This window comes from Coregonus lavaretus, assembly GCF_964263955.1.
Source record: "Coregonus lavaretus genome assembly, chromosome: 13".
Taxonomy (NCBI): Eukaryota; Metazoa; Chordata; class Actinopteri; order Salmoniformes; family Salmonidae; genus Coregonus; species Coregonus lavaretus.
The window spans coordinates 23,738,966-23,765,133 of record NC_140000.1 but is presented as its reverse complement, the minus strand read 5'-3'; the positions used below and the strand labels follow the sequence as shown (position 1 = coordinate 23,765,133).

General features: G+C 43.0%; 1 protein-coding gene across 1 annotated transcript in view; it reads left to right on the top strand.

The window, feature by feature from the left end:
• The first annotated feature begins 2,233 nt into the window (after positions 1-2,233).
• LOC311139572 (raftlin-like) overlaps positions 2,234-26,168 on the top strand; it is a 72,762-nt gene continuing 48,827 nt past the window's right edge. Inside the window, exons 1-2 of the mRNA XM_084174472.1 lie at positions 2,234-2,547; positions 11,841-12,007. Coding sequence (XP_084030598.1) covers positions 11,863-12,007 — 145 coding nt within the window. The 5' untranslated portion in view covers positions 2,234-2,547; positions 11,841-11,862. The remainder of the gene's footprint in view (positions 2,548-11,840; positions 12,008-26,168) is intronic.

The window sequence follows — 26,168 nt, the reverse complement described above, 5'->3', positions numbered from 1 at the left end:
GAAGAATGTCTTCCATGTTACGTTGCAATTGCCTTCCCGTGTTGTTTTGCTTCAGTGAAAATCACTGGTTTCTGTGTCAGACAACTATCTTCAGAGCAGTGGTCCCTTTCACAGACTGGTGTGAATAATGAATATGCAGCTATAGGGGGCCTCGACAGGGCCGTATTAAATATGCATAGTCACCACAGAAGTGCTGACACACCAATTGACCCACCAAACCATCCTCACACCCTGTACCCTACCCATAGTCAACCCCATCAAATTCTCAAGGAATATACTGGTACAGTGGGGGAAAAAAGTATTTAGTCAGCCACCAATTGTGCAAGTTCTCCCACTTAAAAAGATGAGAGAGGCCTGTAATTTTCATCATAGGTACACGTCAACTATGACAGACAAATTGAGATTTCTTTTGACAGAAAATCACATTGTAGGATTTTTAATGAATTTATTTGCAAATTATGGTGGAAAATAAGTATTTGGTCACCTACAAACAAGCAAGATTTCTGGCTCTCACAGACCTGTAACTTCTTCTTTAAGAGGCTCCTCTGTCCTCCACTCATTACCTGTATAAAAGACACCTGTCCACAACCTCAAACAGTCACACTCCAAACTCCACTATGGCCAAGACCAAAGAGCTGTCAAAGGACACCAGAAACAAAATTGTAGACCTGCACCAGGCTGGGAAGACTGAATCTGCAATAGGTAAGCAGCTTGGTTTGAAGAAATCAACTGTGGGAGCAATTATTAGGAAATGGAAGACATACAAAACCACTGATAATCTCCCTCGATCTGGGGCTCCACGCAAGATCTCACCCCTTGGGGTCAAAATGATCACAAGAACGGTGAGCAAAAATCCCAGAACCACACGGGGGGACCTAGTGAATGACCTGCAGAGAGCTGGGACCAAAGTAACAAAGCCTACCATCAGTAACACACTACGCCGCCAGGGACTCAAATCCTGCAGTGCCAGACGTGTCCCCCTGCTTAAGCCAGTACATGTCCAGGCCCATCTGAAGTTTGCTAGAGTGCATTTGGATGATCCAGAAGAGGATTGGGAGAATGTCATATGGTCAGATGAAACCAAAAAAAAAAAAAACTTTTTGGTAAAAACTCAACTCGTCGTGTTTGGAGGACAAAGAATGCTGAGTTGCATACAAAGAACACCATACCTACTGTGAAGCATGGGGGTGGAAACATCATGTATCAACCATGTATCGCGAGATTTTGAGTGAAAACCTCCTTCCATCAGCAAGGGCATTGAAGATGAAACGTGGCTGGGTCTTTCAGCATGACAATGATCCCAAACACACCGCCCGGGCAACGAAGGAGTGGCTTCGTAAGAAGCATTTCAAGGTCCTGGAGTGGCCTAGCCAGTCTCCAGATCTCAACCCCATAGAAAATCTTTGGAGGGAGTTGAAAGTCTGTGTTGCCCAGAATGGGCCAAAATACCAGCAACAGTGTGTGAAAACCTTGTGAAGACTTACAGAAAACGTTTGGCCTGTGTCATTGCCAACAAAGGGTATATAACAAAGTATTGAGACACTTTTGTTATTGACCAAATACTTATTTTCCACCATAATTTGCAAATAAATTCATAAAAAATCCTACAATGTGATTTTCTGGATTTTTTTTCCTCATTTTGTCTGTCATAGTTGACGTGTACCTATGATGAAAATTACATGCCTCTCTCATCTTTTTAAGTGGGAGAACTTGCACAATTGGTGGCTGACTAAATACTTTTTTCCCCCACTGTATATATAATACATTATATCTCTCCTTGAAATTACTATTTTTATTTTCCATCATTCTGTCTCCCCAGCTCTTTTTCCACTTTTACTCCTTCCTTGCTTCCTCACCTCTCCTCATTTCGCTCTCTCTCTCTGGTATTTCCCACCCCTCCCTCCTTCCCTCTTGCACTCCCTCTTTCCCCCAGCCTCATCCTCAGATGGATTCTTCAGTCAGTCAACTGGAACTGGTGCGGCTGCCGGAGAAACCTTGAGTGAGTGAGAGAGAGGGAGAGGGAAAGAGAGAGGGGTGGAGGGACTACGCCGAACAGAGGTTGGGTCAGAGCGCTCTGTCGCTTCAGACAATCACATGAGAGGAAGAGAGAGAGAGAGAGAGAGAGAAAAAAAAACAGCAGGAGAGTGAGGAGGTAGATATGTGACAGGATGTGGTTTCTCTGAGCTTGCAGAACATAGCCGAGGCATACTTTGAGCATGACCTAAACGCACGCACTCAAAGTGTTTGCTGCGCACCGTTAGCTAGTGAGCCTCTGGCGAGGATAGAACAAGCTGGCGGAGCTAGTGATCCCATCCAGATTTGAGTCTTCTCGCTATCTTTTATTTCCTATTTTGCCAAAAGCCTCTGTTCCAGCTGTATCGGCAGGACCTGAGTGAAGAATCGCAGAGGATCTGAGCGTGGATTGTTGCGCTGTGCTGTTCTTCTGTCAGTAGAATGTGTGTGTTTGTTAGAGGAGCCGGTCCAGTTGCTTTCTCTTGAGCTCAACAGTGAACTTTCCAACTCCTGTAGTCAACAGCGTCTGATCAGGTAACTCCCTCTGTTTTCTACTTTAACTTGCATGTGTTTACCACTAGTCTACATCCTTTAAGTCTTATTTATTTTCTCAGGGCTTGAGAATATAAATATGTAGCCTTGAGGAGAAGACATTGATAAAGACAGACTGTACAACTCTTTGGACAGAAGTCACAGACAACTTAGTGTTGTAGTTGTTTATAGCATAACAACCGTTCAGAGGCAGATTAATGAGGATGCATGTATCAGTCAAGGGATGCCGCAAGCCACAAGTTTGGCTTGTGTGCAATGTCTTACAAGAAACTCCTGATCCCCAACCCACACTCCTCCCACACACACAGAAGCATGTGCGCACGTACACACACACACAAACACCCGCTCATGCTCAGAGCGGTAATCATGCAGATCAATGAGGTGGTTGGTTTGAAGTCACGTGTGGTACCAGAGGGGTGAGAATGCCAAAAATGTCTACCTGGTTCCAATCACTGAACCCTGATGGTATTTCAAGATGTGCACACCTTAGCCTCTACTGCAGTGTGTGTGTGTTTGTGCGTTCGTGCGTGCGTGTGTTTGCCAGTGTGAGAGAAAGCAAGAGTGAGGGAGGGAGAAAGTAGAGAGAACAAGTTGAAGGATGTGAGAAGGGATAAGAGGTTGGGAGAAAGGAGAAGAGGGCATGAGAGAGGAAAGCACACAGACAGGAAGAATGAGAGAGAGAAGGAAGGAATGAGAGAGGGAGGGAGTGGGAAAGGAAGAGTGAGAGTTCTGTGAGTGCTGTTTCAGTGAACTGGTAATCAGTTCCAGCTGGTGGGTTGTGAGTACTGGGCTGTTAACCCTTTATTGTTGCTGGGTCACGAGCTAGCACACACACACACACACACACACACACACACACACACACACACACACACACACACACACATACACACACAGGGAAACACCAGAAACCCCCATATTACTGCATCACAGACTAGCCACAACCCAAATACAACTGGCCAGCCCTGAATGGGGAAATCATTGTGGTATCTGCTCCATACTGTAGGCCTTATTTGAAAGAGAGAATAATGGATGGGGCAAAAGGTGACGCGAGGGAGCCGGAGCAGTAACAGTTTCATATAATTACGTTGTCACAGTGAATACTTGCCTGATATAATCTATAAGGCCTACATAGTATGAACTCACTATTGTGTGTTTCAATAAGTTGTTCATGTTCACAGATTTTCTGAATGTTGACTTCAGTCGTCCAGCTGCGTTGACGTTCAAACTTTTAACCCAGTTCCCATATGTTTGCTACCAGACCAGGGTATAGTGATTTGTTTGGTACTGAGTTGAATTTTGATTGAATTGGCTAGAATTGGCAAGTCATGCTTAATTTAAACCTTGATTCATATTCTACTGAACATGTACAGTGCAAACATTCACAGAGGGAGTAGGAAAAAGTTGACTGTGTGGGATAGGATTTTACAGTATAGTACTTGAACATAGTTTTAAAAAATCTATCTTCCAATAAAACATACTTTAAACCAGAACCAAAACTGAGAATTACTGAAATAATATTTCCAAATTGAAAGATTCTACACACACAATCCCACACATACTGTATTTATCCCTATTTGCCTCCCTACAAGTGCCTCCCACCGTATTGAAGGCCATTTGGGTAAACAGCTTAGCCTGATTACTTGCTGGAAGATGACGGGTAATTTTTTGCACTTCTCCTGACAGCGATAACAGTCTAAATGGATTATACTCTTGCATAAGCATCACATCTATGTCCTTTGAAATGCTTGGGTACAAGATCTGTGGCAAAGATTGTTCCTTTTTCTTTCTTTTGTGATGGGCTTTTGAAAATACCAATTTATTCAAGCCTCTGGCATAGCCTTAGAGTACTAAGAATGGATATTAAGAGAAATCCCTTCGCTGGAAGGAAAACATGGCGGTATCCAGTATTCACTTGTTTTGTAGTGGCGAAGCGAGGAAGAAAACTCAGCTTTGATACTGTATTTCTCGAAGGAAAATTGACTCTTGTAATGGGTGGTCAAGAATTGCAGCAGTATTGATCAAGTAATGTTCAAGGACTTGTTGATACTGTATCTGAAAAGCAAAACTTGGTTTCAGTTGGCTGTAATAAAAAAAGACCTGCCTCCAGCAAGTTCGCATAAAAATCAATGAGTCATTCCTTGAAATCTCTATCCCTATATTTTGGAAAATATAATATGACAACCAAAATAATTCATATTTCTATTATTAACCGGCTTTTCTTCTTTCGCATTATTATTTTAATTCTTGCTGTGTGCCATTCACTTTGGCCATGATCTGACTCATCCATTTGCTATGTTTATGCATGATGGATTTAGAAATGTGTTAAATTCAGAGTATTGTATAAAACCTAGCGTGAATAGATTAGATTATACATACGTTATCAAGATAATGACTGTCAAACAAAGCAAATGCTAAATACAGAACTGAAAGGCAGAGACTGGGAGGAAATTAGAGAGAAGACCTTACAGGCAGTGAGAGAAAGAGAAGGCAGAAGGGAGAGATGAGAGCTTAGCCCTTGGAGAGAGAAACATAGAGATATTGGTGTCTATTATTCTCCTGAGAGTGGAAGTAGTTCTGAAGGGGCTGGTTCCCATGGCAATAGCTCCCTACAGTTCATGTGTGTGTCTGGGTGCAGCGTATGTAGCCGGCTGTGCCCAGGCCTTGAGACGATAGAGGGATGGCTTGGCTGGAACCGGAGAGAACCAACCACCGGGCCAGCCAGGACACTCAGCCTTGAAGCGCTGGAGACACTCAAGCAGACGTTTGTTTACTACTCTCTATTTTTACCAGCACTTATCTCACCTCTTCTTTCAGCAAGGCTCTTTCTTTGTGTTTATCATTATGGCTTGTCCTTGTAATATTAGCATGGGTCTAATTGTTTTTCTGTTGTAGTTTGGTCACCAACACAACCTAAATCCCAGCCCACCTCTGCTTTTCCTCTCTTTGGCCCATTGCTCCTATCCTCCTTGTCCACTGTCCCGCCCAGGTGAGGAGTCAAGGAAGGAAGGAGGAAGTCCAAACAGGGAATGGCCCTGCTCCGGGCCCCTGAGAGCACTCTCCCTCCTGAGTGGACAACACAACAGCCGCCAGGAAACTGCGCCTTGTGCACAACTGCTTTATTTGTCACATTAAAGAACCGGGTTAATCGGGGGTACCGTGGTAGACACAGGCAGAAGTCAGGGGTAGAGACAGAGGCAATGTAAGAGATGGGCGTGTTTTAAAGAGCGACTGCCCCTGAAAAGCAACTTCTTGTTTTGAAAACAGCCTATGTGGTATCGATGGGAGTCAAACATTTATTCTATTGTCAAAATTGACTACAAAGTGTAAATAGGATCATTTTGGTCGTAAAGTCAGTCTCGTCCAAAACTGAGATTTGCGAGATGATAGGAAAAAATGGTATGTCACGGAATGAAGGGTACCGTAAGTTTCCCTTGGGTTGGATTTATTTCAATCCTGCCCACATGCCCACAGCTGGTAGCACCCAAGTAATCATCAATTTGGAGCACAGCTGCATGTGACCTGATCATAATGCCCATGGTCAATTTGGTTTGACATTCGATATCCCTATGGGGCTAGTTAGGGACCATCAGTAAATTACACAATGTACATGGGACAATATTTTAAAATGTCAATAGCTCCAAATTTCTATGACTTAAAAACCTCAAACAAACTATAAATTGTAGAAATACAAATATTGAAAGCATTTAATGAGACAACTAATGATGTGCAACATGAAAATATTGTCCCATTTGCATTGTGTAAGTTATTGACTGTCTCTAACTAGCCCCAGAGCTAGGCTGTCCAATGTCAACTTTGCCACAGTCGCACCCCAGCCGGCTGAAGCTAACTGGTGAAAGAAGTTAGATAGCACTAGCTAGCCTAGGCGACTTCAAGACACAAGACCTGGTTAGACTATTTCAAGTTATGTAGAAGTGTAAGTGACTGTAACTGTGTAGTGTTTTGGCAGAGTGAATGTACAAACGTTTGCCACGTGCGAACTAACACACAAGAGACATCCACATTAAATCTCCCCCCCCCCCCCCCCCCCTCCCCAAGACAACTCTCGTTTGCCTTCAGTCATGGCCGCTACATTTCATAATGACCAAGCCGAAAAATGAGGCCAAATCAGGAAGTTCAGCACCCTTTAAGTTTGGAGATGGCTAACTCTTCCTTTAATCCAGTGGTCACCAACCTTTTCCGAGTCAAGATCACTTTCTAAGTCAAAATGCAAGCCGAGATCTACCGCTCAGATTTTTTTAAAACATGACTAAAATAACGTACGCCTATGCAACATTAACCAATTAAAACAGTTCTGTAGCAATGATGTTTGTGCAGTAGGCTATAGGCCCAATACATTATCACTGCATATTGGCTATGCTTGAATTGCCCTGCCAATGTTCTTCTCAGACCATTTTGAAATTCTATTTAAAATTAGGTATATGATCACACTGGTATGGGTCATTTGTTGTATTTCTTGTGAGGCACAGCTAAGTGAGCATAATAATTAGCTTTTTTTTATGGCCTGCATCTGATGGTCAATCTGAGGGGAGGGAAGGAGCAGCGGTGAGGCTGCCTCTCACCGACTCATCGACCTCCACTCTCCCTCCCTCCACTGAGAAAAGGGGACACAGTCTTCCAGCTTATGGCTAAACTCAAGTCACACTGCATTATTTCTGCCTCATACACCAATTCATGTTATTCCTATGAGGGCTGGTTGTAGCATGAGTGGAAGTAGGGAGAACGCCCCATTTATGACACAAAAGTGTTTAACAAAGTTTTGACAGTGCTGAATAACGACTTAAACATGAACTTACTCATAAAAACAGCAGCTCTTTGCTGTATTTGTTGTCTCTGTCTAGTCATGGTTTTAAACGTTTTGAAATCTCTTAGTACCAACTTTGCTGTGCGTTCGAGGCTTCTTTTTACAGTCTATGACTCAAGGAAACTGTGCAGACACAGTGATCTGAGCTATCTGATTGGCCAGCGGTAGGCCTATAGGTGCACTTGATTTGCCGGGTCGGCAGAGTTCTACCTTCAGACTTCCCGGAACTGTGCTCTTCACAGATTAATCTCGGTTTCAACTGTACCGGGCAGATGGCAGACAGTGTGTATCAGAGTGCCCCATGATGGAGGTGGGGTTATGGTATGGGCAGGCATAAGCTACGTACAACGAACACAATTGCATTTTATCAATGGCAATTTGAATGCACAGAGATACCGTGACGAGATCCTGAGGCCCATTGCCGTGCCACTCATCCGCCGCCATCACCTCAAGTTTCAGCATGATAATGCATGGCCCCATGTCGCAAGGATCTGTACATAATTCCTGGAAGCTGTCCCTGTTCTTCCATGGCCTGCATACTCACCAGACATGTCACCCATTGAGCATGGTTGGGATGCTCTGGATCGAAGTTTACAACAGCGTGTTACAGTTCCCGCCAATATCCGCCATTGAAGAGGAGTGGGACAACATTCCACAGGCCACACTCAACAGCCTGATCAACGCTATGCAAAGGATGAGGCAAATGCATGAGGCAAATGGTGGTCACACCAGATACTGACTGGTTTTCTGATCCACGCCCCTACCTTTTTTATTAAGGTATCTGTGACCAACAGATATCTGTATTCCCAGTCATGTGAAGTCCATAGATCAGGGCCTAGTGAATTTATTTCAATTGACTGATTTCCTTATATGAACTGTAAAATCTTTGAAGTTGTTGCATGTTGCGTTTTATATTTTGTTCAGTGTATATCCATCCTATATAAGTACATCCAGTAACAACAAACCCTTTGAACTACTATAACATCTTGCCTTACAAAGTCTTATCGAGTAAAACCTCAAATGGCATTAACTCCAAACAAAAGAAGCAAAGAAACAGTGAATCGATTGTTACTAATTCAGCAAAGAATCAATGCCCTTCTATTCTTCTGACAATATCGAGCCATTGTTTAGACTGTTGGTGTAACCCAAACTCCCTCGCTGTCAGTCTGAAAAGCAGAGGAGACTAACCACAGCGGGCCCATAGTGGCAGAGCTCAGACAGAGCGTGCTCAGAACATGCACCTCAAACTTCTCTGAGGAGAAGTTTGAGAGGGAAAACAGTAACTCTGAAAATCATAAACATCTCACACTTCCTCTGTCAACTCTAAAAATTACTGCGGTCTCGCCTAGCTCCCCCCCGTCGTTCTCCAGGAGCCCCTCAAGTTTTTAAACATTTTCAGCCCTCTGTTTTTCTCTCTTCTCCTTTGTTCAGACTTCTTCTGCCTCTCCTGTACGCTACATCACAGAGCCTCTCTCTGGAGTTCACTGGAACTTAGACAGAGCAGAGCACATCTGAGGCAAGAGAGGGAATATTAAAAACGATGGATATTGTACTGTAGTATTCGCCTGTTTTCTTTGATGACAGAACAATTTTGATGTCATTGAGCCAAGTTGCTTTAGAGTTCAGTCTTGGGTGGCTGTTTAGGAGAAATTGAACACTTTCAGGGAAATGGATGTAGCTCTGTATTTTTGTTTATTTTGGCTTTGAAATGTGTGCTCTTGATTTGGGAACTGAGGCATCAGCCTGAGTTTAAAGACACAGAGGAGAAATTACACAATTCCCAGAGATGACTCACCGAGCTCTATTTTAAAAATTTTAAAACCCATTTTAAAACCTCTTTGAAACATATTTACAAAAATACAAAACATCAGATCCTGACAGCATTCCTTGTATTCACTGGCAAACTACACGCCCCTGCAGCCCCCGCAAGGCAGGTCATAAGCCATGGGTAAAATTGTTTAGAATTACAGGAAATTAGCTGTACAACTGCTAAATTCTCTCAGCCTCATGGCAAAATGTGTAGAATAGCAGAAAATGAGCTTACATTTTTTAAAATTCTCTTAGCCTCATTGCAAAATGTGTAGAATGGCATGAGATGAGCTATAAAACTGTGGTATGCCACTGCTTGTATTGTTATAAATGTTAAATTATATGCACACGCATTAACTTTATCAAAAAGAGACATAAAGCTTATAGATCATATGCACATACGCACATTTCATTTCATAATACCAAACACAGATGTCCATGTAGGTGTTGTAGAAGACAGTAGCTCTCATGACAACACTTTTGAATATCTGCCATCTCCACCTTCTCCTCTCTTCTATTCAACAGGGTCTAATTACAGTGGCCTATCTCTCCAGACTCTACTTGCCATGCATTACCTAACTCGCCTCTCTAAAGAACAATCTCCAACCAGCCACCCATTTCCTATTTTTCCCTTGATTGATTCTCACCTTTTCATTCTTCCTGCTCACCTCATTAACAGAGCACCGGTTCGCTCCCATCAACCCCCCCCCCCTCCCATCCTCCTGTCTCCTCCGAGGTCTCTTGGATTAGTCCGCTGGCGGAGCCTGGAACGCCATATAATTAGAGGGGAACATAATAAAGAGCGTTCCTCATCAGCTGGGGGGCCAGCGCCCCCTGGACCCCCCATCCCACCCTCCCGGGTTTAATCAGCAGAGCACAATGGGATATTACCTGCGCCAGCCTGAGCCAATGGAGATGCAGCACCGCTGTCACAAGCCATTTGGGTGACGCCCGGTGCATAGGCTCTTTAGGGGCCCTATTCCATACTCTTTCACGGTTGTCTCTGTTAATTTGTCCCCCAGGGAACAAGGGCTCCGGAACCCATGAAAAATCAAGCTCATTTATGCACTTTTATTTATTTATTTGGAGCCACTTATCCAGCATGTTTTTCTTTATTGGTTTTCCCTCTGAAACTCCCTGGGGGACTGTGTGTGTGTGTGTGTATGTGTGTGTGTGATGAAGCCATTGCTCCCTCAATTGGACATGTCTTATGTTTTGGGGACTGGTGTCCAGTTATTTTTTACATTTAAGTCATTTAGCAGACGCTCTTATCCAGAGCGACTTACAGGAGCAATTAGGGTTAAGTGCCTTGCTCAAGGGCACATCGACAGATTTTTCACCTAGTTGGCTCGGGGATTAGAACCAGGGACCTTTCGGTTACTGGCACAATGCTCTTAACCACTAAGCTACCTGCCGCCCCTATATATATATATAGTTTGGACACACCTACTCATTCAAGGGTTTTTCTTTATTTGTACTATTTTTTACATTGTAGAATAATAGTGAAGACATCAAAACTATGAAATAACACATATGGAATCATGTAGTAACCAAAAAAGTGCTAAACAAATCAAAACATATTTTCAAATAGCCATCCTTTGCCTTGATGACAGCTTTGCACACTCTTGGCATTCTCTCAACTAGCTTCATGAGGAATGCTTTTCCAACAGTCTTGAGGAAGTTCCCACATATGCTGAGCACTTGTTGGCTGCTTTTCCTTTACTCTGCGGTCTGACTCATCCCAAACCATCTCAATTTGATTGAGGTCGGGGGATTGTGGAGGCCAGGTCATCTGATGCAGCACTCCATCACTCTCCTTGGTCAAATAGCCCTTACACAGCCTGGAGGTGTGTTGGGTCATTCTCCTTTTGAAAAGCAAATTATAGTCCCACTACGCACAAATGATGACATATCGCTGCAGAATGCTGTGGTAGCCATGCTGGTTAAGTGTGCCTTGAATTCTAAATAAATCAATGACAGTGTCAACAGCAAAGCACCCCCACACCATCACACCTCCTCCTCCGTGCTTCACGGTTGGTTAGTACATGATTCCAAATGTGTTATTTCATTGTTTTGATGTCTTCACTATTATTCTACAATGTAGAAAATGGTAAAAAGAAAAGAAAAACCCTGGAATGAGTATTTGTGTCCAAACTTTTGACTGGTACTGTATATATATATATAAACACACACGCACACACGCGCACGCACGCACGCACGCACGCACACACACACACACACACACACACACACACACACACACACACACACACACACACACACACACACACACACACACACACACACACACACACACACACACACACACACACACACACACACACACACACACACACACACACAGGTGGCAGGTAGCCTAGTGGTTAGAGCGTTGGGCTAGTTGGTAGTTTGATTCCCAGAGCCAACAAGGTGAAACATCTGTCAATGTGCCCTTGAGCAAGGCACTTAACCCTAATTGCTCCAGGGTCGCCGTTGATAATCGCAGACCCTGGCCGTGACCCCACTTTTCGAGGGTGTCTCAGGGGGAGTTGGGATATGCAATAAAAAAACATTTCTTTTTTAATTATTACACACACACACACATCCATACTTACAGTAGCCCCATCTATTTCCTATGTAGGGTCCACACACACACTGGAGAGATGGGCTGTGGACTGAGGAAGCTGAAGCCATCAGAGGAGAGCAGTCCAGGGAAGATCTACTCCACCCTGAAGAGACCACAGGTGGAGACCAAGGTGGGCGTGGCCTACACCTACCACTACGTCGACTTTCTCGTAGGGAAAGACGGTAAGACGTAACTTTTAAGAGGGAATTCAGTGGTTATTTCTAAGCCATTTGAAAAATTGACTAGGCACTGTTACAGTAAGAATACCAAATTATAATGTTCTCCAACTCCCTTTTTACACACCAAAGATATCCTTAACCATCCTTAACCAAAGATATCCTTAACCATCATATTGTCCATCATATTGTTCAAGTTCAGTACCAGACATAAAACTGACGAACACAACAGGCACTCCAACCACAGAACATATTACCCTCCACCTCCACCTGTCACATAGTTAGATGGAAATACATTCCTCCACCATAATAGACTCCATCTCCTTCTCCCACCTCCTCACACACTCCCAGCCCACGGGAGGCCTTTCTTGTTGCAATCTGAGGTGTTTATGAGATGCAAGGTGGGTGTTGCTTCCTGATATCCTGAGACCTGCTCTGCTCATGGCTCAGAGGTGGGTATATGGGGTGAGCGGCAGAGACCCATGGAGGCTGGGGCTAAATATAGCCTTCACTTTATTTCCCTCCAAGAGAAGTTACAGTTCAGACGGTGTGAATGGTGGTGGGCTGGTGGGAGATGCAGTCCTCTGGAGCCGGGAGAAGCTGGGAGATGTAGCGTGCTCTGTGTCGGCTGTGACAGTTTATTAGTCTCCATTAGATAGTCACTCTGACGGGGAGAGAATGGGTACTAAGATACACCATCTGGGTGTCTGAGGCTGTATGCGTGCGTCTCTCTCTCTCTCTCTCTCTCTCTCTCTCTCTCTCTCTCTCTCTCTCTCTCTCTCTCTCTCTCTCTCTCTCTCTCTCTCGCTCACGCTCACGCTCACGCTCACGCTCTCGCTCTCGCTCTCGCTCTCGCTCTCTCACTGTCTCTGTCTGTCTGTCTCTCGCTCGCTCTTTCTCAGTTCTCTGCCTCGCTCTGTTTTAAAGCTGTGTCTGTTTATGTCTCATAGGAGTATATTGAGTCGTTGTAGTTGTGTCCCTTTAGTGATTGGGACTGTCTGAAAATCCTTACATTACCTAAGCAGTTTTCCAGGTTTTTTTTGTTGGGGGATAACTTACTGTATGTGATTATATTGTACTAGGCTACAGGGAGTTTCACAGTTCCTGCCACTGTTAGTGCTGTTTCCTAGAAAATTCACAACATTTAATATGATTACAGAAGTGCACTATACGTACTCATGGCTGTACAGTCGTGGTCAAAAGTTTTGAGAATGACACAAGTATTGGTCTTCACAAAGTTTGCTGCGTCAGTGTTATGAGATAGTTTTGTCAGATGTTACTATGGTATACTGAAGTATAATTACAAGCATTCCATAAGTGTCAAAGGCTTTTATTGACAATTACATTAAGTTTATGCAAAGAGTCAATATTTGCAGTGTTGACCCTTCTTTTTCAAGAACTCTGCAATCCGCCCTGGCATGCTGTCAATTAACTTCTGGGCCACATCCTGACTGATGGCAGCCCATTCTTGCATAATCAATGCTTGGAGTTTGTCAGAATTTGTGGGGTTTTGTTTGTCCACCAACCTCTTGAGGATCGACCACAAGTTCTCAATGGGATTAAGGTCTGGGGAGTTTCCTGGCCACGGACCCAAAATGTCTATGTTTTGTTCCCCAAGCCACTTAGTTATCCCTGTTGCCTTATGGCAAGGTGTTCCATCATGCTGGAAAAGGCATTGGTCATCACCAAACTGTTCTTGGACGGTTGGGAGAAGTTTCTCTCGGAGGATGTGTTGGTACCATTCTTTATTCATGGCTGTTTTCTTAGGCAAAATTGTGAGTGAGCCCACTCCCTTGGCTGAGAAGCAACCCCACACATGAATGGTCTCAGGATGCTTTACTGTTGGCATGACACAGGACTGATGGTAGCGCTCACCTTGTCTTCTCCGGACAAGGTGTTTTCTGGATGCCCCAAACAATCGGAAAGGGGATTCATCAGAGAAAATGACTTTACCCCAGTCCTCAGCAGTCCAATCCCTGTACCTTTTGCAGAATATCAGTCTGTCCCTGATGTTCTTCCTGGAGAGAAGTGGCTTCTTTGCTGCCCTTCTTGACACCAGGCCATCCTCCAAAAGTCATCACCAAACTGTTCTTGGACGGTTGGGAGAAGTTGCTCTCGGAGGATGTGTTGGTACCATTCTTTATTCATGGCTGTTATCTTAGGCAAAATTGTGAGTGAGCCCACTCCCTTGGCTGAGAAGCAACCCCACACATGAATGGTCTCAGGATGCTTTACTGTTGGCATGACACAGGACTGATGGTAGCGCTCACCTTGTCTTCTCCGGACAAGGTGTTTTATGGATGCCCCAAACAATCGGAAAGGGGATTCATCAGAGTAAATGACTTTACCCCAGTCCTCAGCAGTCCAATCCCTGTACCTTTTGCAGAATATCAGTCTGTCCCTGATGTTCTTCCTGGAGAGAAGTGGCTTCTTTGTTGCCCTTCTTGACACCAGGCCATCCTCCAAAAGTCTTCGCCTCACTGTGCGTGCAGATGCACTCACACCTGCCTGCTGCCATTCCTGAGCAAGCTCTGCACTGGTGGTACCCCGATCCCACAGCTGAATCAACTTTAGGAGACGGTCCTGGCGCTTGCTGGACTTTCTTGGGCGCCCTTACGCCTTCTTCACAACAACGGAACCTCTCTCCTTGAAGTTCTTGATGATCCGATAAATGTTTGATTTAGGTGCAATCTTACTAGCAGCAATATCCTTGCCTGTGAAGCCCTTTTTGTGCAAAGCAATGATGACGGCACATGGTTCCTTGCAGGTAACCATGGTTAACAGAGGAAGAACAATGATTTCAAGCACCACCCTCCTTTTAAAGCTTCCAGTCTGTTATTCTAACTCAATCAGCATGACAGAGTGATCTCCAGCCTTGTCCTCGTCAACACTCTCACCTGTGTTAACGAGAGAATCACTGAGATGATGGCAGCTGGTCCTTTTGTGGCAGGGCTGAAATGCAGTGAAATGTTTTTTGGGGATTAAGTTCATTTTCATGGCAAAGAGGAACTTTGCAATTAATTGCAATTCATCTTATCACTCTTCATGACATTCTGGAGTATATGCAAATTGACATCATAACAACTGAGGCAGCAGACTTTGTGAATATTTGTATTTGTGTCATTCTCAAAACGTTTGACCACGACTGTACATACTAACTAGCCTGTTTATTCCAATTACTTCGGTATAAGGCCTTTGTAATGTAAATGTGACCTCTGTGTGTCTGGGTTCATGCTTTCTTGTTCTAAAAAGTGTTTTGGTCTCAGCAACAGGCTCTAACCAAACACTTTCAACTAATCAAATCGTTTAGAAAACTATGCGAATTGATGCAGAAATTAGGAGGACTTTAGGAAGATTACAAATGTTCTTGATAATTTGTTTCCAATCATGTCCATAGCTCAATTTATCTCTAAAACAGCCACCATATAGCATTGCCAGTTACTGGACCCCTACAAATCAGCTGGGCTAGACAATCTGGACCCTTTCTTTCTAAAATTAGCCGCCGAAATTGTCGCAACCCCTATTACCAGCCTGTTCAACCTCTCTTTCGTATCGTCTGAGATCCCCAGAGATTGGAAAGCTGCTGCGGTCATCCCCCTCTTCAAAGGGGGTGACACTCTAGATCTAAACTGTTACAGACCTATATCCATCCTGCCCTGCCTTTCAAAAGTATTTGAAAGGCAAGGTAACAAACAGATCCCCGACCATTTCGAATCCCACTGTACCTTCTCCGATATGCAATCTGGTTTCCGAGCTGGTCAGGGTGCACCTCAGCCACGCTCAAGGTCCTAAACGATATTATAACCGCAATCGATAAAAGACAGTACTGTGCAGCCGTCTTCATCGACCTGGCCAAGGCTTTCGACTCCGTCAATCACTGCATTCTTATTGGCAGACTAAATAGCCAAATGACTGCCTCGCCTGGTTCACCAACTACTTCTCAGATAGAGTTCAATGTGTCAAATCGGAGGGCTTGTTGTCTGGACCTCTGGCAGTCTCTATGGGGGTGCCACAGGGTTCAATTCTCGGGCCGACTCAATTCTCTGTGTATATCAATGATGTCGCTCTTGCTGCTGGTGACTCTCAGATCCACCTCTACGCTGACGACACCATTTTGTATACATCTGGCCCTTCATTGGACACTGTGTTAACAAACCTCCAAATGAGCTTCAATGCCATACAAGACTCCTTCCGTAGCCTCCAACTGCTCTTAAACGCAAGTAAAACTAAATGCATGCTCTTCAATCGAACGCTGCTTGCACCCGCCCGCCCGACTAGAATCACTACTCTCGGCGGGTCTGACTTAGAATATGTGGACAACTACAAATACCTAGGTGTCTGGTTGGACCGTAAACTCTCCTTCCAGACTCACATTAAGCATCTCCAATCCAAAGTTAAATCTAGAATCGGCTTCCTATTTCGCAAACAAAGCCTCCTTCACTCATGCTGCTAAACATGCCCTCGTAAAACTGACTATCCTACCGATCCTGTATTTTACAAAATAGCTTCCAACACTCTACTCAGCAAATTGGATGTAGTCTATCACAGTGCCATCTGTTTTGTCACCAAAGCCCCATATACTACCCACCATTGTGACCTGTACGCTCTCGTTGGCTGGCCCTCACTACATATTAGTCGCCAAACCCACTGGCTCCAGGTCATCTATAAATCACTTCTGGGCAAATCCCTGCCTTATCTTAGCTCATTGGTCACCATAGCAACACCCACCCGTAGTATGCATTCCAGCAGGTATATCTCACTGGTCATCCCCAAAGCCAACACCTCCTTTGGCCGCCATTCCTTCCAGTTCTCTGCTGCAAATGACTGGAACGAACTGCAAAGAACTCTGAAGCTGGAGACTTATCTGCCTCACTAACTTTAAGCATCAGTTGTCAGAGCAGCTTACCGATCACTGCACCTGTACACAGCCCATCTGTAATAAGCCCACCCAACTACCTCATCCCCATATTGTTATTTACATTGTTATTTATTTTGCTCATTTGCACCCCAGTATCTCTATTTGCACATCATCTTCTGCACATCTATCACTCCAGTGTTAATACTAAATTGTAATTATTTTGCACTATGGCCTATTTATTGCCTTACCTCCATAACTTACTACATTTGCACACACTGTACATAGATTTTATATTGTGTTATTGACTGTACTTTGTGTTTATCCCATATGTAACTCTGTGTTGATGTTGTTTTTATCGCACTGCTTTGCTTTATCTTGCCAGGTCGCAGTTGCAAATGAGAACTTGTTCTCAACTGGCTTACCTGGTTAAATAAAGTTGAAATAAATAAAAAACTTGCGCTGCCGTGTCACAATATCTGGTACTCTGGTCCTGGATCTTGGACCCTCTACTCATGCAGGTCCAGGATTAATTTCAGCCATAGTTCGTTTACATTTCACAAATGCTTTATATGTGAAAGCACCCATAGATAAATGACCAAATGATAGGGGGCCATACTGAACCACATGAAGACCGGACCAAGAGATGAAGAGCAATGTGTCATGAGCTTCTGTTAATAAACTGCCACTGTAAATGCCAGGCAGCCTCAGCTAGCAAGCTATAACCCCACGTTTTATATCAGTTTATTGCACACATTCAAGAACATGGCCATGCTGCTACCCTTCATTTACCTCAGAAAATGGCTTTGAAACAAAGAGGCAAGAATTATTTGATATTAACACCATGACCCCATAGGGAAAGGATCAACTGAGTGCTGTGCTAACCGGTGTGGAAAGAAGCCATCTCACCGTACACACAGAGAAAGGTACTTGGAGTCCTTGGCACGTATTTTATTTCCGAAAATGTGATTTCAAATGTTTAAAATGTCAAGAGGATGAAAAATTGAAAACACACTTATGATAGTCTCCGGTAGACAGCATATACTGTAGCTACAGAGATTTCATCTTGGCACCAGACACAATATTTATATGCAAAACTCCCAGAGCCTGAAGTCCTCTTGTTAATATAAGCTTTTCTCACCGCTCCGTGTGACTGACGTGTAGAAGCAGCGGTGTTCCGCCTGTGCTCTGATCAGAAGCGTGAATACGGAGCACGGAAATGAGAGGTCAGTGGAATTTCGGAACACCGTAGTGTGTTCTGAGTGGAGATTAGCCCCTGGATGCGGGGAGCCAGAATTTATCCCTGTTCAGCACTCCGAGAGGAGGAATTGAACCGCGGTTGGTTTCTCGGGGAATGACATTGAAGTGAATTCACGGTCATCAGGTTTTACATTAGATTTCCATTATATTGTCACTGCATGGTTGAGGTGTTTGCATGGCACAGATGAAACACGCTCGATTCCATTCAACATATTGTTTATAATGTAGATATGACCTAAACAGAAAATACATGCTTAGGGTAGAAGTTGACCCCAACCCCAGATCTAGGATCCGATGACCTTATACCCCCTAACCCTAACATTAGAGGTATGAAAAATGAATGAGCCTCTAGTCCTACCAATGGTTATGGGTATTTTCTATTCCAAGACATGTACATGTAGGATGCACATCTGCCTTAAAGTGCAAATGTTGATGATAGTGATGGAAACCTCTGGTGGTAATGGTCGGATTAACATACTCTGTCAATCAATAAATCACGGATGGCTTTGGATAGCAGACAGCTCCTACTAGGTTAAATCGGTAACCAAATACACTGAGTGTACAAAACATTAAGAACACCTTACTAATATTCCTTACTATTGCTTTGGACCACTCAAGCAGTCGAATACCAGCCTATTGTTTTTGAAGAAAATCTGTTCGAGCAGCATTAAAAAGTCTGACATTGTAAAACTCAGCAGGTTCCTAATCATTAGGCTTCAAACAAGAGCAACTGCTGACAACGGTTTCATCAACAGGAAACGCAGACTTCTGTACAGTTCCTTCCTCCCCCCCCCCCCCCCCCCCCTCTCTCTCTCTCTACGTCCTATATCTGAGCCTGTGTCTGAGGCAATATGTTTTAGATTAGCCCTGATTCTACAGAAGGAAATTCTTCTTATTCTGCAAATACTGTTTCCTGTGTCTAAGGGTCTATCTTCTGTGGTGAACGGAACCTCATTTGCTATGTGAAACATGTGTACATACAAATATGTTCCCTCTCCTTTGTGGAGGCAAATAGTCTGCTAAGGATTTGGTTTTACTGGCAGCCCAGATATAAACCTTTCTTATTTAGCTTTCAGGAGAGCTCTCTTTCCCTCTCTAGAGGTGTGTGGGGTGTGTGTGCATTATGTGTTTGTATATATACTGTAAGAATGTGTGTGTTTGAGTGCCTGTTTTTACCAACCCCATTTTCTTTCCTAGCTTCCATCCTCTTCCCGCTACTCTGATACACAATACCCCCTATACGCCCCCTCACAGCTTTATTGGGTCTTATTGTCCTGTTGCTCTGATCCAATATGACAGTATTGATTGTGTTGAAATGCAATCTAGGCATAGCTAGCAGAGGAGTAAACAAGCTAAATTTAACAAAACACCTCTGCCCCAGCCTTCACACACAACCCAAATGAGCAACAATTATATTTGTCTGCTGTAAAAAGAGAATCTATTGTATACTCTCATGGCTATTCATGGACTTTATAAAGAAGGCATTGGGTTGTTGCTCACCATTCACAGGAAGCGTCCTTATTCTGGAGAATCTTGACCTCACTTCCTGAAAGCTAGGTTTTGAAAATGTCTGTTTTCAAAGAAAATCTTGGTTGAAGGTTCATTTCAAGGTTCATGAGGCACTAGTTTTCTGTGAAAGCTTTAAATTGGAATGACAAGATACAGAATGTACTGAGAGTGTACGCATGTGCACGCTTAGATGACAGAGCTGAACATGTACAGTTGTTTTTCATTAATCTTCATTCTTATTCTCTTAGTGGAATTCCACTTGTCATTCAAAAAATGTCACTGAATAATTTACATGCACAGCTCGAGACTGCCATGCTACTTACTGCTTATCCTACAGCCATTCTCTCCCATTAACCACTAATGTAGGGCTTCAGATGCTCTGGAGCTGTTTAGAACTCATCTGAGCTGGCGTGTTATGAAACTTTTCAAAAGCATATTTGAAGTTATATCTCATTAGATCGATGTAGATATGGGGGGAGTTTTCTTCAGATTTCTGCTGTGAGAACCAACACAAGACTCCACTGATAAATAATCAACCCTCAAATAAACCTCAAGGACACACCATCAATAACGCAATAGAGTAGCCTACCCACTGATTACTTATCCTCAGCGATCGACAAACTTGGGAAAATGTTTGCTAAACGGTGTTCATTCGACTCCGTTGGGCTATCTGGGTTCTCTGAAAACCACACAAAGGAAAAGTATCGTATTGACAAAATATCTTCTCTAAATAGTCATGTCAATGTTTGAGCCTACCTCACCAGCACACACTGGTTGTGTGTGCTCTCTCCGAGAGCCTGTCTCTCATACTGTGTAAACTGAGTCAATCGTACATGGCACTATTCGTCTGTATCTGTTCTCTTTAATAATATAGTAATACGTTTTTCAGTCATTCTCCTGCATTTCTACTTATTTCATCATTCATGGGAATACGGGTCCTGTCCTTCAAGAATTCAGTACGTTGCTCGTGATGTATGTAGGTATCACAGCGTCAATTATATCTAATAATCCTCTATATGTCTATAGCAATCTGTTCTGGTAATTTAGAAACAAAAGATGGAGGTGTTCCGCAGGCACTGTAGGCAATTAATTATAATAAAGATCATAGACACATTCCGTGATTATTGCAGATCTGTCTCATATTTCACTCATACATCTGAGTTGTTAGCGAGGTCCCAGGCATTGTTTCCATGGGTTCAATCATTATAGTGCCTGGGATGGTTTCCATGACGATCTACCACCTGTTGTCTGGTGGAGCTCCCATCTGCTGGGAGACTGAGGTGTGAGGACTTTCTGTAATGGGAGTTAATGACTACTGAAGAGGGTGTGGATGATAGAGTATCTGTTTATTCATTTAGGATAGCCTCTCTTGATGTATCCCACTGGCCCCTTCAGACTCAGTCTGGGGAATCAGTTAGAGTTTGGGGTCCTCTTGTTTCCCATATGTCTCCCTAACTTTTGTTACGGCTAATGCTAGTGCATCTCTATGTAAAATATGAGGAAGAGTAGCGTTATTTATTAATGCTATGTAAAAAATGAGATGATTCACACCATGTATGCAGGTGCAGACACGTTTTACAGTGCCGGCTGCACATAGAAGTGGATCATCCACTCTATACAGTTGTGAAAACACTTAGTGCCTTCAGAAAGTATTCACACCCCTTGACTTTTTTCACATTTTGTTGTGTTACAGCCTGAATTTAAAATTGATAATATTGAGATTGTGTGTTGCTGGCCTACACACAATACCCCATAATGTCATAGTGGAATTATGTTTTTAGACATTTTTACAAATTAATTAAAAATGAAAAGCTGAAATGTCTTGAGTCAATAAGTATTCAACCCCTTTAAAATTAGCTTAACAAGTCACATAATAACTTGCATGGACTCACACTGTGTGCAATAATAGTGTTTAACATGCTTTTTTGAATGACTACCTCATCTCTGTACCCCACACGTACAATTATCTGTAAGGTCCCTCAGTCGAGCAGTGAATTTCAAACACAGATTCAACCACAAAGACCAGTAGGTTTTCCAATGCCTCGCAAAGAAAGGCACCTATTGGTAGATGGGTAAAAAGAAAGAAAGCAGATGTTGAATATCCCTTTGAGCATGGTGAAGTTATTAATTACACTTTGGATGGTGTATCAATACACCCAGTCACTAAGATACAGGCGTCCTTCCTAACTCCGTTTCTGGAGAGGAAGGAAACCGCTCAGGGATTTCACCATGAGGCCAAGGTTACTTTAAAACAGAGATTAATTGCTGTGATAGGAGAAAACTGAGGATGGATCAACAACATTGTAGTTACTCCACAATACTAACCTAAATTACAGAGTGAAAAGAAGGAAGCCTGTACAGAATAAAAAATATTACAAAACATGCATCCTGTTTGCAATAAGACACTAAAGTCAAACTGCAAAAGGTGTGGCAAAGAAATCACTTTTTTTTCCTGAATACAAATCGTTATGTTTGGGGCAAATCCAACAAAACACATCACTGAGTACCACTGTTAATATTTTCAAGCATGGTGGTAGCTGCATCATGTTATGGGTATGCTTGTCATCGGCAATGACTAGGGAGTTTTTTAGGATAAAGATAAACGGAATAGAGCTAAGCACAGGCAAATCCTAGAGGAAAACCTGGTTCAGTCTGCTTTCCAACAGATACTGGGAGATAAATTCACCTTTCAGTAGGACAATAACCTAAAACATAAGCCAAATATACACTGGACTAGCTTACCAAGATGACATTGAATGTTCCTGAGTGGCCTAGTTACAGTTTTGACTTAAATCGGCTTGAAAGTATATGGCAAGACTTGAAAATGGCTGTCTAGCAATGATCAATAAACAACTTGACAGAGCTTGAAGACATTTTTAAAGAATATTGTGAAAATATTGTACAATCTAGGTGTGCAAAGCTCTTAGAATTACCCAGAAAGACTCACAGCTGTAATCGCTGCCAAAGGTGATTCTAACATGTATTGACCCAGAGGTGTGTATACTTATGTAAATTAGATTTCTGTATTTCGTTTTCAGTACATTTGCAAACATTTTTAAAAACATGTTTCACTTTGTCATTATGGGGTGTATGTAGATGGGGAGAATTTTTTTTATGTAATCCATTTTGAATTCAGGCTTTAACACAACAAAATGTGGAATAATTTAAGAGGTATGAATACTTTCTGAAGGCACTGTATGTGGTTTTTCAAGAGGCCTGCGCTTAGCTGAAAAACATGTAACACCTCAGTGATATTTTTAGGCTGTCACATTTTATCATCGAACATATTCGAGTTCACAGCCTTTGAGATGGGGCTTGGACTGAGCCCTGAGGTATACCACTACATTGTGTACTATTGCACTGAGGTGCTCTTTATACATACAGTACAAACACAGACGGTAGGCATTATAGATGAACCCTGGAGGATGACATTCACCATGTTTTCCTAAGAAGTAATACCATCACAGCTGGAGCTGTGGTCGTTGGTATCCCTCCCTAAAACATTCTCATACATTATATAAACCAAGAACAGAAGTAAAGAAGATTATGGACTTGAGAGTAAACAGAAATGCATTTGATGCCAGGAACAGGGTGCCTGTAAATAAGGAATGGAAATCTAGCCTTGTTGAAGGGGTCTAATCCTTACGTTAACCACAAGCTACTTTTTCTAATTCTAATCTCCATATTTTACTATTCTAATTTTGGATCTTCCAATCAATTCACGTCAAATATTTATCTGATTCAAGTGTGGCTTCTTTCAATGGAACCCTAATGTCAGAAAATGTTATGGAAATGGACTCGAACCTAAAGTGAGGAAGGGGAAACTCATGTACTGTTGTGGTGCCAGACCTGGGCTCAAATAGTATTTGAGATCTTGAGTGTTTACTTGATCCTGCCTGGAGTGCCAGGTGGGCAGGGTTTTCACTTTTGGGACTATTTCGATTGGTTCAATTGCGCCAGGCAAACACAGCTAAAGTATTTGAAAGATTTAGAATACTATTTGAACCCAGGTCTGCTGTGGTACACAGCTGAATGTCGTCAATGGATTCATATGGGCATTGATAAACGCCTGCTCATTTAACACTGCTTGTCTCTCAAGAGCTGCCCGTCTCCGAGCAACAGGGCTGTCAACGGATCTACTTTCTCAACAAAACTCACTTCGGAGACTTCCTGTCAAGCAAATCTGATGGAGGGAGAGACTTATTTCCAGAGAGCCCTTTTTGTTATTTATAAACCTTTTTACTGGCTGAACAAATTACAGGTAGTTTTCCTTCCATCAAGTCGCCGAGCGCCTTTTCATTTAGCCATCGTAAAATACAGTGTTTAGACATTTAAAGAGGGAGCTTTTGATTTACTCTTTGTGCTTTTCCACTCTTTTATAGGCTTATGTGGGGTTGTGCTGAGATTGGAAGTAGCATGGGGATGCATATGTACATGGGGATCTACAGAGGGAGGCTTAAATGCACTGTCTAGACTTAAAAGTACAATTACATTTGCATTTTAGCAGTCCTTGTTGGAGACTCACTGCCTAGTCAAACGACACACTAAACCGAAGCTCCTCACCGATTCTGCCTGCTTCGGACTGGTCCAGTCTCTTGATGACTGTCTACTCTTCCCATGATGCAGTCTGTAAGCTGTCATAAGACTGACATAACCTGTCACAACATCTAGCAGGCTAACAGTGACTCTTCCTCCCTCTGGAACATGACCCCTGGCAGAAGTTCAGTTTTAAATTATTAGAATGTGTCATCTTCAACACTGTATCTGAGAAGGAAACAGGAGCAGATTGTCTCCAGGTTATCTCCCACTTCGCCAGAACACAAGGTGTGAATGCCTGTGTGTGTGCGTGCGAGCGAGGGAGCATACATGTGTGTGCGTGTCTGTATCTTTGTGTGTGTTTGAGAGATTGTGTGCTTACCTGGGTTGGTGTGCCTAAGTCTTAGAGAGTGTGCATTTAGTGGCGGCCAATGCACGGCACCAGCAGGCCTCTTACAATGACTCATTAGTTAGGTAATTAAGGCACAAGGCTGTGCCCCCGGGCTCCACAGTGGAGCACTGTGAGCTAGGACTGCTAATGATACTGCTAGGGCCAGCGCAGAGAGAGATGGAGGGAGAGTATGGTCCATAGGTTCTGCTCTCAACAAAGGAGGGGAGAGTGGTGGGGGGAAGAAATGGGGAGACGTGCGGACAGGGGACCTGCCGGCATTTTCATTATGTGTCTATGAAAGCTAATGGCACAGGGCAGGGCCTGCAGAGGGGAGACGGGTCCAGAGGTTGTGCTCAGTGGAAAGAAGGGTTCAGTGAGACAGAGTATTTTTAATTGGACACAGATGAGGGTATGAGCACTTTGGATACTTATACAGCAAGGGTGGGTTAACACATACTTTAAATGGTCTTCTGTGGTAATTTATAAGGACCTTATATTATGTAGTATTTATGTAGGCTTTATGAACTGCCGTAGACCCCATAGGTATTCCCACAATACACAACCATGTACTCCCGTTAGGGGAGAAGTAGAGAAAAAGTAAAGGGGTGGTGGCTATATTAGTAATTGTCATTTGGATGACATATTGTAGTATCCTAATCAAATTACAAGATGGAGGTCCCTTCCTGTATGGTTTCAGGACATTATACTCTACAGTAGGCGTCTCATTTTGTCATGCAAAACACCCATTCCACACCCTGTACTCAAAGCAGCTAACTTTTTCAATTGAATTAAATGATGCTATAATCTTCAAGTTGTTTGTATATCAGTTTGAATATGATATTGTCCATAAGCAAATTGAGTTATTAGGGTGGTAGGAAAATAAACTGTGCTTTAATTGTGATGAGGGAAAATGATGCTGAACAGCAGATAACAGGAAGAACGTTTCACTTCTCCCTGAGTCCTAATAGCTAATTTATTCTGTGTCTATTTTTCCCCACTCAAGGTTCATGCAAATCGAATTGAACCATGTCCCCCAGCGGCGGAGTACCGAGCCCACACGCTCAAATCTCTCAGCTCATTAATTTCCTATTTACTCATATATTTTTTAACACATTGACTGATGGAAGTGTAACAGCCAAGCTCAACAGTGCTTACATGGTACTGATGGTAGAGGGCGAATGAACAATGGTGTCATTATAGGGGATGTCAGAGTCTATACATGTCTTTATGCTGCATGGCAAGTGGGGTGTATGATGCTAAAATGTTGTAAACATTTTGGCACTGCAACATTTCATCATTAGAGCATGTCAACATAGTGACATCTACTATTTGTAGTTAGAATATATTTCACCTGGTCTGACATTAGTTGAATAACACCTTTGATTACATATACAGTGGCTTGCGAAAGTATTCACCCCCTTTGGCATTTTTCCTATTTGTTGCCTTACAACCTGGAATTAAAATGGATTTTTGGGGGGTTTGTATCATTTGATTTACACAACATGCCTACCACTTTGAAGATGCAAAATATTTTTTCTTGTGAAACAAACAAGAAATAAGACAAAAAAAACAGAAAACTTGAGCGTGCATAACTATTAACCCCCCCAAAGTCAATA